General features: G+C 54.3%; 2 protein-coding genes across 2 annotated transcripts in view; one reads left to right on the top strand and one right to left on the bottom strand.

The window, feature by feature from the left end:
- The window catches only part of LOC131207119 (protein serrate-like), a 73628-nt gene extending 64258 nt beyond the window's left edge, over window positions 1–9370 (top strand). The window contains exons 13-18 of the mRNA XM_058199728.1: window positions 249–399; window positions 6977–7120; window positions 7196–7657; window positions 7730–8112; window positions 8212–8421; window positions 8486–9370. Coding sequence (XP_058055711.1) covers window positions 249–399; window positions 6977–7120; window positions 7196–7657; window positions 7730–8112; window positions 8212–8421; window positions 8486–9370 — 2235 coding nt within the window. The remainder of the gene's footprint in view (window positions 1–248; window positions 400–6976; window positions 7121–7195; window positions 7658–7729; window positions 8113–8211; window positions 8422–8485) is intronic.
- A 1736-nt stretch (window positions 9371–11106) lies between these two features.
- LOC131207118 (leucine-rich repeat-containing protein 74B-like) lies at window positions 11107–13054 on the bottom strand. Its single transcript, XM_058199727.1, has 3 exons — window positions 13030–13054; window positions 12355–12554; window positions 11107–12294 (listed from the first exon to the last, which is right to left on the bottom strand). The coding sequence occupies exons 1-3, from the start codon at window positions 13040–13042 to the stop codon at window positions 11107–11109; spliced, it is 1401 nt and encodes a 466-aa protein (XP_058055710.1). The 5' UTR covers window positions 13043–13054.
- Between the last annotated feature and the right edge of the window lie 1504 nt (window positions 13055–14558).

Raw genomic sequence — 14558 nt, 5'->3', positions numbered from 1 at the left:
CGGGAGGGCGGATTTTAACCGGGCCTCCCTTTCGGGTGATAATATCATAATCCCAGTGCCCGGCCGTCGCTGCCAATTAAGAGTGTTCCCAAGATGACCGGGGGCCGTGGTCCGAATTTTGGTCCGGGCCGGGTTGACCGGTTGGGGCCGAGTGATTAACATAACATTTTGATTTGTTCTAGATCCCTAGATCCATAGATTTCTGGCACTCTAATCTGAGATCTCTCTTCTTCTCGATCGGTCCACAGGAAGCGAAAGATCATTGCAGCTCGTCACCGTGCATCGAAGGACAGTGTCTGAACACACCGGGCGGCTACTACTGCCACTGTCCACCGGGATGGGCCGGCCGGCACTGCGAGTTCCCGCGGACACCGTGCGATAAGCCACCGTGCGCCAACGGTAAGTCGTCCTACGGCGTCTTCGGCGTCTTCAGCGGTTTCGCTTTCACCACCAGTCGCCGCCAATTCTGTGGCTTATGCGCCCGCCATTAGCATATTCGTGACACCCAATTTATTGTGCCATATACACCGAGCCAGTGAGCCCGCGGGGCACACGATGACAGCGATCACTGACGGAACTTCCACTTCGGGAAGGTGATACATTCCGGGCCCCGAGAAAGCGGACGAACGGTGCCCGAGCGGCCCGGAGGAGATCTAACACATAATTAGAATAATAATACAATAATTCATTATAATATTTCAACGCAACGCTTATTGCGCACCGCGAGCCGATCGCGACTCTGACGGTCGGCGGTGGCGTCTCCGTCGCCGTGCCGTTTTTCGTGTGTTTCCTAATGCCTATCGAGCCTAAAGGATCGTAGCAGTATCGCGGCGGCAGCAACACCAGTGGTCGGACGGGGAGGTTGAAGGTGCCCCGCTGGCCTTGGCCACCAAAACGGCAACACCCGGCAGCCATTAACAAGTCGCCGTCGCCGACCAGACTTTCTTCCTCGGCCTTTCGGGACGATAATTTACAGCCATCGGCCGTATTTGGTGTATTTTATTGCCGCGACCATCGTCGTGGCCGAGCCGGGACTATCGGGACGGTGCGATCTCCGATCTCGCGCGACTCGCGGCAATGCCCTTTTTTGCGCGATGCGCGGATTCGCACCGATTCCGTCGGCGTCGCTGTCGTAGGCATCCACCACAACTTGATTTTGAGGCTTTTGGGGTCCGATCCATCGATCGATCGATCGCGCGCCGATGGGAAAATCTGTCAAATGCAATTTATTTTGCCCAACTCCTCAGGCTCAGGTTGAGGCCCAAGACCCGCCGATTGAAGCCCCGACTAATTAGTCCCATCACCGTCCGGGCTGAGGCTGTAAGCCCCGTTCCAGGGAACTTTCGTGAGGTGTCCGTTTGGGCCCGGCACCGTAATTGATTAGAACGCCCCGTCGGGGTGATCAATTGGCGATCGGTTCGCGATCAGGTTTTACAATCACCGCTTCAGGAGGTTCAGGAGAGCGAACATATTTATTACATCCTCTCGGACGCTCCTCGGACACGCCGAGCCGAGTGACTGGCCCCGTCACTGCGGCTGCGTCGCGCTCGGAGTCGTGCCGTGCCGTGGCGTGCCAATCCTAGCGAAATGTCCGTTAACATGTTTATCCCGGAGATATGATTGTCATTGTGCGCGATCGTGCTGTGCGCTGTGGCCAACAAATTACGGTTCATGTTTCCCACTGATCCAGATATACATCATCCGTGGCCGAGCCGAGCCCGCAAGCATTCCTTGGCTGCACCTTGCCCTCTTGGCGCACGCACGATGGATCGCTGACACGGCCGGCCGGGACGATCAGCTGGGCACCGCACCGAGTGACCGGGGTAACGATCTCTCGATTTAAATTAACAAGTTTGTTAACAGTTGTTCATCTGTCTTGTGCCGTATCGCCGTACATCACTCATAAACGGGTCGCTCGGTCGCGGGCCCATTCCGGACCGGGTCTGGGCCCTTCACCGAGGGCCGATGATCGGTTTTGCGATATATCCCCCCACGCGCCCGGACGCGCCCATATGGCCTGCTCCCCATCCCATTGGTTCACGCCCGATCGTCACCACCCCCCGATCGATATCGGATCGGGCGGTCCCCGGTGCTGACTCCCGTGGATCGTGGAGTCCGGGCAAAATAATGATCTCCTTTGTGTGTGACCCACGCTGCCCACGTATCAGACACACGATATTGTATAACATTAAGTTATATGTCAAAACTGCCAATTTGTTGCGTCCTGCGCCTTGTGCCGGCCAATCGCCAGAAAGCGATCACCGGCGTGCCGAAGAAGTGTGATGTGGCCGAGAACCAGACGTCGTGGCCGATCGGTGCCGAAATTTATGGCATCGGTACCGGAATCGGAATGGCGACCGAAGCGCCGGTGATGATCTCCGCGGGCCCCGGGCTCGGACTCCCACAACTCGGACCGAATAATTGACTCCTTGGATGGCGATTGTTGAATTATTTATTTGGGAAAGTGTATTGGGAGCTGGGACCCCCCCTCCCCACACACACACACCGGGAACCGGGAGCTTTTGTTCGTGGTTCGCGCGAAAAGGTCGCCCGCCGGTCGACTTAGAAGCGCCGCCTGTCGACCGGAGGAAGAATTTTGATTGACACCCCTTCCGATCGGTGGCGTAGCGAAAATGGAAATGGCCACACCGTTTTCGGGGAGGGGGGAGGGCGAGGAGCGTGCCGTCCACTTTGGGGCCTTAATTGCCCCGGGCTCTAAGGGCCACCCGTAATTGGGTGCGTCGCGCTCTAGTCTCTCCCGTCTCGTGCCCGTCTAAGGCCGGACGTGGGAACGCGAGAGCGCAGGAGTTTCGTCAGCCGAGACACGCCGGGCCCACGCCGGGCCGTTACCGGAAGACCGACACTGGGACACTTATTAGTCACACTTTGGGAGCCCCCGGCCCGGCCCGGGCGGTGTCGTCGTCGTCGTCGATCCGCCAACTATTAATCACTACTTATGTTCTCACCCTCTAATGACGGAGGGGTTCTTGCGCTTCCGTGAGTCACCGCGGCGCTCCCGAAGCCGTAGGATGGTGCACCCGCGCGCATGTCGGAATGTGGGCTGTGGGCCCCCGGGCCTAATGAGGCGGCTCTTGCGCGACTCTTCAATGCTTCAATTATGTGCGCCCGCCGATGCCGCGCCTCATTATGGCCAAAGAGAGAGAGAGAGAGAGAGCCCGGGGAGCGTCCCAAACCCGGCGAGGGATGTAAATATGAAGTTTCGCTCGAAATTGAATGGAAATAATAAATAAATTTCCTAGTAAATCGCAATCGCTGGGCGCGCGCGTGAAGAGTTGAGAAACGCAAGCCGCCCGAGCCTCGTTACGCGCCGCGGCTCGTTTACGTGTAAAACCTCGGCCGACCTCGGTCGGAAGACACCCATCCCCGGGGTGGCGGGTGGCGCGCCCTGACAGCATACCGAGCTCCCCACCACCGGGTACCACCGGGACGCGGCACACATAATTAACTTCGTGCGGTATCGGGCCGCCCTTGATTCGCCGTGGTCGCCATTCACGCGCGCCGCCTGAAGAAGGAAGATCCGCTGACAAGCGGACCGGCCCGGCCACGGTGAGCTGCGAGAGCATTGATTGTCAGTTAAATACGGACGGTTTGATTGGGCCGGTCGTCGGATGGCCTCGCCCGGCGGCGACGCCGGCAAATATGTTGCCGATCGCTTCTGGCTTTTCCGGGGGCAGCATGAATAGGCAAATTTCCGCCCGCCTGATCCTGAGGCTGATGGGACCCGCAACCCGTTTTCCGTAATTAGATGGCAAATAGCTCACGAACGCTTCGGTCCGTCCCGGTGGCACCTAAATGGGCGCTCCCCGCGCTCGATCGCGCAAATTGGGTGGATCAACCACGGACCAACCGGGGTCCTTTGATCCTGTGCGCCTCAGCTCGGATCGGATCGTCCGCCAACTTTGCCGTACTTGACACTACTGGTCGGGGACGAGCCCAATCGAATTATGATGACGACGGAGCCGATCCCGACCCCGGTTCACACCAGTACGGCCCCCGGACCCAGCACGCCCGATCACTTATGCTAACTAGTCTGACAAATGGCTTACGGAAGGACCACGGACCGGGTGCATGACTAATGATGGCCTCGAGGGGGAAGCCTCTAGCGCACCGTGGCGATGAATAATTAGGTTTCCTAAATGCCTCGGTAATTAATACAATACAGGTCCACCGCGGGCCAAATTTAGAATCTCCTCCTTTCAGGGGGCTACGGACACGGGTTCGGCCAATCCGTCGCTCTCGCGCATGGGGGCCAGCAAGAATAATGACATTATGATTGAGGCCCCCACCGTCCGAGGCCCCCGGTCTCTCAGTTTTTGGTTCCCCGATTGGGCCCGCCTATGCTATGGGCCCCGTCGGCCACGCGGAGCCTGGACGCTGGATATTTGTATAATTAATGGAACTTACAGCGGAGAGATGCTGCGGCCCCGAGTAACAATCACCGTGAGGTAAGCCAAGGGGCCCCTGGGCCGGGTACCACCGAGATGGATACAAATTGTAAGCAGAATGAGATTGTTAAGGCCGAAGAATGGACCGGAGAACCACAGAAAGGCTCGGTCCTCTGTCTTCTGGTCCGCGGCCCGCGGAGGAGGATTGAGGGAAAATGGGAAAAGAGCGAAACATAAAAAGACACAGAGAGTGTGTGAGAGTGAGAGAGAGAGCGACCGAGAGGTATTGAACGCAATCGGGACGTACAATACACGTTCGCTGTTTTGTGTGTTGTGTTGTTTGATAAATTGTTTACAACTTATTTATGCTTCAGCAGCGCGAACGCGGCCCTGCGCCACTCACTTCCCGCACCCCGGGGTGGGGCCAGTAATGGAGGGGGCGCAGCAACCGTCCCACAAACCACACGTCACACGCCCGGGACCGGGATGACCGGGCGGGATTATTGTGTTCCTCCAAAGAAGGCAGGCACCGTCCGTCCACCGTCCTCCCGGCTCCTGGATCTCTCTCTCACTCCGTCTGTCTCTCGCTTGGCACCTCGAGACCATCGCCAGCACCGATTAGAGGCCCAGCGCAACGAGAGGGTCCGGGCGCACACTGAAGCTTAAATTAATGATTACGGCCAATATTTGTCATGGCTTATTGCACCAAAACGACCCGCGAGGCTGCTTCCCGAGGCCCCCGGCCTTTGCTGGTGTTGGTGCCAGTGTTGGTGTTGGCGGACCACTCTTCGCTTCTGGTCGCTCCCCGTTCGCACGTACAAATTATCATTTACCTTCAGCCGGGATCCGGGAAGAATTCGACTCATTTATTAATGTAAATTGGAAAACCAAGCATTTTCCAGTGCTCGCCGTCCGTTAACAATGTTTGCCGCCGACGGACCGAAAAAAAGAAAAACAAAACCCCCGAAAGCGGGAGAAAAAACAAAAGCCCAAATGCCCAACAGTGTTGGGCCACCCCAAAAAGGAAAGCTCGGGCCGCAACCAAACAGACTCGCCAGGCCTGGGAGAATTGTTCCTGCAAACAGTTCGGGGCCGGAAAATGGAAAGAATGTTAATGGGGGCACACTGTGCCCATGCACCGCCCAAAGTGGGTACCTCCAAATGAGCCCCCAACAGGCTCGTTTGGCGCTTTCGGGGAGTCTCGCGGCTCGAGGTATAGAAACCGTGGGGCGCAGGACTAGTTAGTGCACCCGAAACCGTACCATACATTGGTCTTGTTGATAAGAGTTGAAAGTTGAATCGATCGCTGACCGATCGGTAGCCGAACTTAAAAGTCCGGCAGCTAGTTTACAATACAGTAAATTCTTGCACCAAATATCGAAACATTTTCGTAGAATATTGAACATCGCTGGTCTCAGTTCAGTTCATGTGGCATCCCATTTTCTAATCTTCTGGATCTTTCCCAGGCCCTTCAAACGTAGCGATATGGCGTATTGTGGGCAGATTTATCCGATGATCCGCGAATTGTTGTTGCGTTTGCGTGTCATTTTCGTCCAAAAGTTCTTGTAGTTCAGCGTCGTCGAAGCTCTTTTTGGAGTTCTCCAACGCTATCCCCTTGTTAAGCCGAAACCTTATTTTTTTAAACCGCTTAAAGCACTTTCATTTCGACATGAAATCATTTGCTTAATGCCAAAACAAGGTAATGTTGCCTAAAAAGCATAATTTGGAAGTCTAAATTGACAGCTAAAGCTTCGGTTTCGACTCCATAATTTAAGACCTCTTACTTCAATACTGCTCCCAAGAATAGTTTCTCTCGACACTAAATCCGATTCCCTTATGCAGATCCGGTTTAATCGCAATCATTTAAAATCATTGACATTAATTGATAAAAATACGATCGTATGATGAAGAGACGATCTTTGCACGCCTTCAGATAGCATTGAGTTAGTACTTGGAATGCGTAGACAACATTTGGTAAAGGTCAGGAGATGTTGGTCAGGAGCCCCACAGACCAAAGCAGCACTGAGCTCATCCATGTCTGGAGTCAAGAGATTCTAATTAGCTGTTAGCCAGCTGCTAAAGATCCAAACATAGATTAGGAACCCGATCTTCAAGATTTGAATTTGATCCCGATCGCTCCACAATCTCTTATGCTCTCTGCAAGATACCAAAGCCAGCGACATAATTTGTAGTAAGGAACAAACCGCAAACCAAATAGCCTGTAGGTTGATGTGGAATTGAAACGGACAGAGCTGTCCAGCCCTGAACTAATAGTTGCCTACAGAAGGCACTCGAACGTGTGTCAGTGCCAGTTTTGACTGCTGATGAAGCAATTACAGCGCGGGTTACAGCACGGATTACACGGAGCTCCCGCCCGTGCCGGCATAGCTCAGATTCTGCGCGAGTGGCCCTATACCAATTAGTGCCGAGATCGTGCCGAGATCGGATCGCCCTAGAGATTTTAATTGCGTTCCTTGCGTCCCCTGCGTTTACTTCCTCTTCGCCGCTGGCTCCGCCAAAGAATGCCTGGGTGCCTATTGTTAATTCCCCGGTGGGGTCTTTTCTTCCAGACGGCGGAGGATGTAGTCTGCCGACGGCGAACAACGATACGTCACCGGCGATACCGTGCGGTGGCCGCGGCAAATGTGAGTCCGGTCCGATGGGATCCAGCTGCGTGTGCCAGGCCGGGTTCACCGGACCCTTCTGTCAGCACGGTAAGTACGAACGGCGGAGTGCCGCGCCAGGCGGAACAGGCGAAAAACTAACCGGAACCAATCGATCCTCGGCAGACGTGAACGAGTGCACCTCGAGTCCGTGCAACAACAACGGGATCTGCATCGACGGCGAGGGCGACTTCTCGTGCGAGTGCCAGCCGGGCTGGACGGGCAAGACGTGCACGGAGCGGGCGGTGCAGTGTCTGCCGGGGCAGTGCCTGAACGGGGGCTCCTGCAGCCCGTCCGCGTTCGGCGGCGTTCCACACTGCCGCTGTGCCCTCGGCTGGGGCGGCCCGTTCTGCAGCGAGCCGGTGGACCAGTGCCAGGGACAGCCGTGCCACAACGGCGGGACCTGCGAGTCGGGCCCCGGCTGGTTCCGGTGTCTCTGCGCCAAGGGCTTCTCGGGCCCGGACTGTCGGATCAACGTGAACGAGTGCTCGCCGCAGCCGTGCCTGGGTGGGGCCACCTGCAAGGACGGCATCGGTGGCTTCACCTGCCTCTGTCCGGCCGGACGCCGCGGGGTGCGCTGCGAAATACGTACGTAGTCAAGGGTGCTTCCAGAAACTTATCAACCCGCATTCCCTAACCCGCAACGACTTCCCATTCCAGTTCTCTCCGATCCATCGTCCGTGTGCTCGAATACGACCACCAACTCACCGTACGATCCGCTGGACGTCACCGGCGCCGGTGGCCTAGACCCTCGGCGTCACTCCGCCGGGACCCTGCCCGACGAAAGCAACTGCAACTCCTGTATCTGCGTCAACGGGAAGCCGCGCTGCTCGAACCTCTGGTGTGGTCTGCGGAACTGCCTCAACCGGAACGCCTCGGGCAGCGCCACCGCCTGCGAGAGCCACCAGGTGTGCGTGCCGACATCGCAGGAGTCCTGCCTGGCGCCTCCGTGCCGGCCCCGGGGGGACTGCCGGGCGTTCGAACCGTCGCGCCGCGTCGCTCCACCGAAGATCCCGGCCCCGACCGACTGCTGGCCAAATCAGGTACGTACAGCAGAGGGCAACTTCTAGTTAGTTTCTGACAAGTCGCTCCATGTCCATGATCGTCAATTTCTAACGATGCTTCTTCTTTGCCCCCTTCAGGCAACACTCGGGACGGCCTGCGCCCGGATATCGATCCTGCTGGAGCTGAACCGGCTCGTCCGGGGCACGTCGGTCGACGGGCTGTGCTACCTGCTGCGGCTGCAGCTGGGCGAACGGCTCATCAAGAGCGCGGCCTTCGACGTGTCGCTCTTCATCGTGGTGCTGTGTGACCTCAAGACCGGCACCAACGACACGATCGAGGTGACACTGGTAAGTGCGGCCCCCGTGTGCGTCTTCGCGACCGCTACGTCTAACGTCCCCCCTTTACTTGCAGTCCACTCCCACGGACCCGATCGGAGGGTCCTCCAGCCTGACGGAAGCGGTCCGGCTGCTGGCAGAGATCCTCTCCCGCCAGCAGGGCGTCCAGAACGACTCGTTCCAGGCGTCCGACATCGTCGCGGAAGCGGCCCCCCTGACGTCCATCCTCGAGGTGAAGGTCGAGACGGCTCTGGTCAACGAGAGCCCGGGCAGCTCGAACTACCTGATCGCCGTCGGCTTCGGGATCGCGGTCGTCGCGCTCTGCCTCGGTGCGTTCGTGGCGCTCCTGTGGCGCCAGAAGGTCCACTCGCACACCGGCTCCGGGACCAACCTGTCGCCGCACCTCGATCTGTCCCGCGGTATGGACGAGGAAAAGTCGAACAATCTGCAGAACGAGGAGAACTTCCGGCGTTACGCCAACCCGCTGAAGGCAAGCGCCAGCTCACTCCGGGGCGCCATGGAGCTGAGCCTGAACCCGGCGCCCGAGGCGGCCGGCCCGAGCACGGTGCATCGGTCGCAGCAGCAACTCTACCCGCCGGTCGGTGGCTGCCCGTCCGCCGGCGACGGGAGCGCCGGTGAGTTCGAGAAGGACCCGGACAAGCAGCAGGCGGCCAACAAAGCGGCGCACCGGAACTCGCACCTGCTGCTCCACAAAACGCAGAACGCCGACGTGCTGACGAAGAACATCGTCGGCGCGATCGACAGCCAGCACAAGGACTTCGGCAAGCGGTCGATCAACGACCACACGGCCTCGACGACCAACGTCAGTGCGGTCGGGGTCGGGGTCGGCTGTGGGACGGCTACGGCCACGTCGGGAGTCGCCGCGCCGGGCGTCGCCGACACCTCCAGCATGGGATCTCTGGCGCAGGACTGCTCGGACGTGCTGACGGTGCACGTGTAGTGCACGCCCGTCACTTAGGAAACTCAAACTAATTGTAAAGCGGTGTGGAGCTTGCAGCATCCGGCCGGTGATCGGAGCGCGCACGAACGAGGTTTTAAATGTTCATTATTTTACTAGCTTATTTGACGTACATGAGTAACTAATTTATTATTCGCCAGCGCACGCTTCACGCTTTTGTTAACGGTCTCGTGGCCAAGGGAAACAAACAAACAGGCGGCGGTCAAATTGTAAATAGGCTGATAGGCGAACAGGCAATCGGCAGGCAAGACCGTTGGCGCTTCCGTTCCGTTCGCGCCCGAACCGCTGAGCAACACGTCCCGAGTGGGACACAGTTAAATGTTAATGTGATATTAAATAAGTGAATCGTGAGGGACACAGTTGTTTTTTTGCTTTTAAATGTAACTCCCTTAGGCCGTCGTAAGCTGTGTAGAGAGCCCCTTATTTTATTCACGCCGCGCCGGAACGAACGCCGCGTACCTTTCGGTTTAGGATTAGGTTAGGAGCGTGTAGCTTATTCCCCCCGCCGTTTGTTGCGCCGGGGGCGGTGTTGTGGGTGATGGGGCCGTAGGTCCCTGGCACATGTCCTTATGATCTCTTGTGAGAGGAAAATGATCGGCACCAACGGGCCAGCCAGCCAGCCAGCCAGCCATCCACCTAGCCATCCGGCCGGCCAGCCAGTCCCATCCACCAACACTAACGGTAGGCGCGCTCGTCGCAATTTGGAGGGCGCGCCCCTACACAGCACAGCAGCGCAGGACTTTACAGTAAGCTAGTATTTACGGAATACATAGTTCCTTGATTAGTGTTTCGCGACAACCGTACAACTTAGCTAGCGATAGCGGGAACCAACCACTTACTGGCTACGCCCCCCGTTACTAGGCGCCTAGCGGGGGTCTGTGTAAGGTCCACGCACGAAGTGGGCCGTCGTCACAGCGCTCCATCAACCTTTATGAAAAAGAAAAACAAATGAACACAAACAATCGCAAACGATGCCAGCATAGGTAGCAAACATGTTAAAACGTACTCAATACTATTTAAATGGCTTAGGGTTAGGCAGCAAACGGAACTAACTTTCGCTCGACAAAAACCCGGAAACAGGCCGGAATGGCGCACGCGGGCGCCCGAGAGGCTTGCGGAGCATCCAGTAGACTAGCTTCGGCTCGATTTGTAAATAGTGTAAAAAAGAAAATGCGGGAAAATGGAGCAAACAAAAACGCAATTCGATCGCAAGCCGCGATCCTCTACGGCGCCGGTACACCGGAAACGAGAGCGCCCGACAGTGACAATCTTGACGAGACGGCGTCGCACTGTAACAGTTAACATTCCACACTACGGCACACGGTCCAGTCGCGCCGTGCCGTGCAACTCTTCTAGTACATAGTACTTAACGATTTAAACGTTCACCCTCGAAACCGTTATTATAATTTCATTGTTTCCCATCAATCGTCATCACACACATTCACACACGCGATCACCACGACCCCGGTGGGTGGTGCAGCAGCGAAGATTGTAGCGAAGAAAGAAAAGAAACAGAAGCAATAAATCTATATGAACAAAACCGAAACTTGGGATTGTCATTTCAAAATCTCCATTCTTCAGAATCTCCAAGCTTTTCAGAGTAGTGCTTCGTACATACTTCACGGCCAAAGCCAAAGAATGAAGACTTACAGAATTTTGAAATTACCTACGGCACCGGGCTGAGGAGGAGATGATCGCTGCAAAAAATATCGCAGATACTACGAAGATTGGGCGTTTGCTTTTTTCTCCGACGGACGCTCTGTGGGATGCTTCGTGAGATACTTCACGGCCATCGCACCAACATCGACCAAGTTCCTGGGCACACCGAAGGCCTCCAGCAGGGCATCAATCAACGATTGATCAAGCTTCACCCGGAAAAGCTTAACCGCCTGCAGGAACTCCTCCCTAGGAATGATCCGCTCTCCCAAGTCCTGAAACTGTAGCATCAGATGGCCAAAGTCCCGCTTCAGTTTCCGCTTCTTCGGTTTCGTAGCCAAAAATCGGCAACGGTCCAGCAGCATCTCCTGCACATCTACCGGGCGCGGAGGGTTATTCAGCAGCACCCCCTGGTAAACGATGGTCTTGTGCGGACTTCGCTTCCGGTGCAGCTGGCACAGTTTGGCCGTTTGCTGATTAATGAAGTAGTACTCGCCCAGCGACAGCCGTTCCACTGAAGCGTTTCGCCCGAAAGCCTGCACCAGATCGTATGCAGCTGCTTCCGAAAGAAAGTTACCAGCCAACCGGATCTCCCGCAAAGATTCACTTTTCGACACCAGCCTCGTGATGAACGCAATCTCTTCGGTGCCCAGCAGATTGTGCTCCAGGTTCAGTTGGCGAAGTTTCGATTGCAGCGCGCCTTTTAGCAGGGTACGGCCAAATTCTTCGCCTCGCAGACCATTCCAGGAAAGATCGAGCTGTGTTAGTGCCTCATTCCCGATCAACCCCTTCAGCAAAGGGATGCCACAGTGCAGGTGGTTTCCGGACAAGTTTAGCTCAGAAATGGTCCGCTGATGCGATAGAAATGCTCCAATCGCCTGACCACTGAAACGTTCCATTTGATTCCAACTCACATCAATCTTCTCGATACAATCACTGTAAATCATGGCCCGGAACAGCAAGGATCCTCCCGCATCGGTTATGTGGCAATGGTTGGCGTGCAAGGTGCACACACCGGAATTGGACAGCGCATCACTCAAGATAGCCACACATTCGTCGTCGAGCGGGTTGTACGATAACGCAAGGCTCGCTATCGTCTGCAGTTCCTGTAGTGTGTTTCCTAAAAACTGTGCCAACGCCGGATTGAGTGGCGTATTGTAACTCAAGTCTATCGCCGTCAGCCAGGTTGGTCGGATCTGCAGGAGCGCATCTAGGGCGATTTGCAGCTCAAGGTTGGTGTACCCACAACGCTGTAAACGAGAATGGCGTACACTAGAGCCTCTACCATTAGGATTACATTGGCTACTTACATTGAAATCGAGCTCTACCTGCGCCGATGGATTATTCTCGACGAAACTCAACACGTTGGCGACGGACGTAAAGCCAGTCACACCGTAGACATCAGACCGCAACCGATACTCGGTAGCTGATGGTTGCCGCGGCGGTCGATTGTTGTCGGTCCCTAGCTTACTTAGCGGATCCGTGGGAGCACTAAACTCTTCGGAGTCATCTGTGACGGTAGAATTTGAGCTCACATGAGATGGACAGAAAAAACTGGTCAATTGGTTCGAAAAAACTTCAGATTTGGAAGACATTGTTTTCTTGTCGTTCACTGTCCTTATTGAGATTTCAGCAAACGTCGCCTGATGGCCATGCCTGCTAGATATACCTTCTGATAACTTGCTTAATCCCCGACGCCTCGACACCGGCTTGCAGTCGCTGTGTCTGACTCAAGACACGGCTTAATGCCTGCTGAACGCGTGCGTATGGATTTATCGATAAGATATGTTCCAGTACCGGGTGACCGCCTCGGGTTGGATAAGAATTAGAAAGTATATCGAAATCAGTTTAGCAGTGAAAATTCCGACGGAAGCACCGTTTCGCAAACCATTGTCTTCACGATGGAGCAGTCGGACTGGAAAATTAAGCTGAAGCAACGCTGGGAAGCATTCTACCTACAGTGGCAAATCTATTCCATGACGTACTTTCTTGAGCCATGGGAAAAGTGTCTAGTCAGTATCCTTTGCAAGTTTTTTCGTCCTGTATTTGCGTCCGTTGCCATGCGGTGAACAGTTCAACCAAAAAACAAACCAACGACCGTCACGATGCAATCTGTGGGTGAAGAAAGCCCACCAAACTGTGGCTGTCCGCAGATCTGCACCAGCGTACTAAACCACTAGGCACGTTGTTTTGATTGTACGCACATACCTACAAACACACATCCCTCAAAATTTCCTACGCACTGTTTCTGTTTGTTGTTAGAAAACCTGTGGTCGAAAAAATAACAAAATCCAACTTTTGTGAATTGAATTAACTGATCATCCATTGATACTGCACTTTGAGTGTTTTGGTATAGCTTTTCGTGCCCATTTGCGCGCGTTATGGACTGCTATCAGCTGCTACGTTTCACGCTGGATGGATAGCATCGAAACCAACCTTACGTTATCAGCCCAAAATATACCCCCAATTGTGTACATATAGTAGTATTGATAAGGAACTGCCGACTGATTAGAAGTTTACGAAATACCACACGAGTCATCGACGACGACGACGGATAATCGGCACGGACTCTGTGTCATAGTTTCAGGTGCGCTCCGATTGTGTTGCGCATCATCGTTCGCTCGTAAAATGTTTCGCCAAATTTGGAAGGCGATTTCCTCAGTTTATCTTTTGTACGAATTGAATACCTGTATTTACATGCTCGACCCGTGGGAGAAGCGGTTTGTCAGTATCCTTTTGTAAACAGGCGAAAAGTGTAAAGTTAATTTTATGGGTTGTGCAAAAGAAAACCACACGTGAAGCTACATACCAAACTATCCTTAACCCAACGAAACGCAGATGCTTTCATTTTCGTCATTTTAGGCCTGCTCATCTTCTCTAGCTACACGTTTCTGCCAGGCTACACCCGCAAGCTAGTGTACGCCTTTCTACCGTCTTCGATGTCCGATCTGGACCTGGACCATCCGCGATCAATGGAGTTCAACATACACTGATCCAGCTTTGCGCCTCTGTGATACCTTCCGCTAAAAGCAACAGTTTTGGAAAACAAGTGATTCCGATGCACGCCTAAGATTGGCCCGTCGCCGGGCACACGCACAAAACCGACAACAGAAGTTACGCTGGTCATATCGGAAACAGTGAATGATAATTTTTATAGCTCGAAAGTGAGACGAAAAATTACGAAAACGAAAACGATAGGCTATAAACGATCACCCAGGAGGTTTCTCAGCTCTTCATAAATAATGCCCTGTTAGAAATAGATTATTATATAAAAATAAATTTGTCTCTCAGTGATGTTATAAATCCGTTCGCAGTTTCTAATCAATGGCTTATACAAAAATACGAGAAATGAGACAATAAAAAGTAAGTATTCTTTAACGAAGAAAATGCTCCGGACCATTGTTTACAGTTTTTTTAAACGTGAATAATTCTGTTTCCCAAACTGTCAAGGCTGTCAAATTATTCGGGGAAAAATAAAAGAAGCTGTCAAACGAAAGATTTGTCAGTTTGAACT

Source organism: Anopheles bellator, chromosome 2, assembly GCF_943735745.2.
Source record: "Anopheles bellator chromosome 2, idAnoBellAS_SP24_06.2, whole genome shotgun sequence".
NCBI classification, from domain to species: domain Eukaryota; kingdom Metazoa; phylum Arthropoda; class Insecta; order Diptera; family Culicidae; genus Anopheles; species Anopheles bellator.
This window is presented reverse-complemented; position numbering and strand designations above follow the sequence as displayed.

Excerpts from the sequence above, each read along its gene's own strand:
- LOC131207118 (XM_058199727.1), bottom strand. Across the intron at positions 12,295-12,354 it reads AGGTAGAGCTCGATTTCAAT|CGTTGTGGGTACACCAACCT; the intron begins GTAAGTAGCCAA and ends TCTCGTTTACAG.